Here is a 2,539-nt window from a genome sequence, read left to right on the forward strand (position 1 = left end):
TAACAATTAATTTATAAAACAAAGATAATTAATTTAACTATTTATAAATAGTTAAATAGAAGACGAGAAATCGCACGAATTGAGAAGACGAGAAAGAGAAATCGCACGAACTGATTTCTATCAATAAAAGGCAGGGTTATTCTAGGTAAATCAATAAAATAATGGGGACAAAATGGGTACGTAATATGCAATTGTCTCAAAATTGTATCAAAACCGAAAATTTTAAAATTATAATAATATGGTATCAAAATTACATTGGTATTCGTGTCATGAAATGACCGTTTGGTGACAAAAGACAATATATTGTCTTGAAAACTGCTTGCCAAACGGGTCCTAATGTAACCATAGGAGTAGGACTATCTAGATCCGGTTCAAATCCCGTTCGACCTGGCGGCCCGAAAAAACACAAGTTCAAACACGTTCTTCACAAACCCTAATCCTAACCGTTTTCGCATTTCAATCGGCCTTTAAATACCTACTCGACGCATTCTCAATTTCACATATTCACCGTTTCTCTCATCTTCTGGGTTTGTCTGGGAAATCAAGCTCTCTCTCCTAGATCCCTAATTCACAATTGGGTGTTTGAAATCACGCAAAAGCTGAGTGATATTAGGCTTTTTTATCGATTCATCAAATTAAGCCCTGAAGTCGTTGTGAATGGTGGAAATCTTGAGTAGTAGTGTTAATTACATGCTCTCCCTTTGCAAATCAAGGGCGAGCGTCGTTCTTCTTCCGCTCTCCGCCGCTTCCGCTTTCGCTTTTGGCTCTTGCAAGGAAGGCTGGTACCACCGCTGCCTCGGCGTTGACCCTAAATTCCTTCTTCAATATCCTCGATTTCTCTCTCTTCCCTTCTTTTCTTTCTGAATCGAATCTCTGTTAACTTAAAGAATTCCCAAAATAGAGATACCCAAATTTCTTTCATTGTTTCATTGCTGTTGTTATCGATTCGATTTTTCTGGGATTCGTCTTTGTTTTTCTCGATTCGAAGATGTTGCTCTACAAGCAAAAGAAGAATCAGAACGCTAAGGGCAATCGGTTCTTGATTAGCGTTACTGTGCTGGGGAGTGCGGGGCCGATCCGCTTTGTGGTCTGTGAAGAGGAGCTTGTTGCAGGGGTGATTGATATGGCATTGAAGTCCTACGCTCGCGAGGGACGCCTGCCGGTTCTTGGATCTAATCTCAATGATTTCTTCCTGTACTGCCCTAGTACTGGATCAGATGGTAAGTACGTAAGAACAAAGTCTGATATTGATTAATATGATGGAAATTAACTGCTCTGTTTTCGTTTATTTCATGATTCGGATTGCTGGCTTATCTGTTTCCAATTCTTGTTCTTCTGTGATTGAATTATCAATATTTGTTGGTTGCTTTCATTTGATATCTTCCGTACATAGTTATGTTCTTAAGTGAGTAACGTTTTCAATATTTTTATATTAAATTTCAATTTATCACTATCAGCAAGTAATTCATTAGAGCTTTCAAATTCAACATCAAAAGTATCTATCTGCACAAAAAATAAAATTATACCCAATAACACACACAAAACAACCAAGTCCAATTGAAATTCTAATGCCATAAAGTGATTACCCATGTTAAAATTTTTCTGTACAAGCTGACTAGCAGTTCGACTTACTTTGTGTAGCTGGATTGAGATTTTGTGTGCAATCTGATCGTAGGTTGATTTACTTCGTGTATTGAGATTGAAATTGATGGTTTTAAGTTGCATTTTGTTACAGCTCTGAGTCCATGGGAGACAATTGGATCGAAAGGATTTCGTAACTTCATGCTGTGTAAGAAGCCACCTACGGAGAAAGTGGCAGATGCTGGAGGATCACCTGCAGGGGTTGCTCATAAGGGAGGTGGAAGTTGGAAGGCTTGGCTCAATAAGTCCCTCAATCTTAAGATCCCATCTGTTTAGTTAATTTGCCATTACTGGAAACATTAGCTCTCATTTGTTTTTTACTCCTAAGATTATGTCAAACCAAATTTGGTCATCTCCGATGATTGTACTATTTTGTTTCCTCAAGTTCCCTGTCCTGTTTGAGTAGGAGAAGTCTGAACTCGTTATAGTCTCAACGTTTTCTTTTTGCAATAATTGAGATGCCTTTTGGTGATTGAATAAAAATATTTAGTGGTTGCAACTTCTTCTTGGCCCTTCCGATGATATTTTATTAGTTGTTTTTATCTCCATAGTGTGAAGTATGAATAATTTGTGGAAAGCTCATACCCAGAATTGTTTTTGTTTTCACTGAATGTTATCTATGAAATCCGCTCATCACCGGCACTGGTTATGCAGTTTTTCTTCCATACTTTCCTGATATTTTTATTAGTTTTAGGACACAATACATGTGATATTTTGTTGTTTGAATGATGATATATTTTGGTTGTTGGTAGCTTTTGAATTCGTCTTCTATTTGGTGTGTGATTAGCTGTTCTTATTAGTTGGAAGATGAATTTAATAGAACATATTTTGGTCATTTATAGCCAGAACATTTTGACTTGTTTAATGGTTAATATGAGGAACAGTGTGGTTTTTTTCG

At 37.0% G+C, this 2,539-nt stretch overlaps 1 protein-coding gene across 1 annotated transcript; it reads left to right on the forward strand.

Moving 5' to 3' along the window:
• Positions 1-372: 372 nt before the first annotated feature.
• LOC120013786 (uncharacterized protein At4g22758-like) lies at positions 373-2,144 on the forward strand. Its single transcript, XM_038865716.1, has 2 exons — positions 373-1,220; positions 1,736-2,144. The coding sequence occupies exons 1-2, from the start codon at positions 989-991 to the stop codon at positions 1,915-1,917; spliced, it is 414 nt and encodes a 137-aa protein (XP_038721644.1). The 5' UTR covers positions 373-988; the 3' UTR covers positions 1,918-2,144.
• The last annotated feature ends 395 nt before the right edge of the window (positions 2,145-2,539 follow it).

This window comes from Tripterygium wilfordii, chromosome 13 (assembly GCF_013401445.1).
Source record: "Tripterygium wilfordii isolate XIE 37 chromosome 13, ASM1340144v1, whole genome shotgun sequence".
NCBI lineage: Eukaryota > Viridiplantae > Streptophyta > Magnoliopsida > Celastrales > Celastraceae > Tripterygium > Tripterygium wilfordii.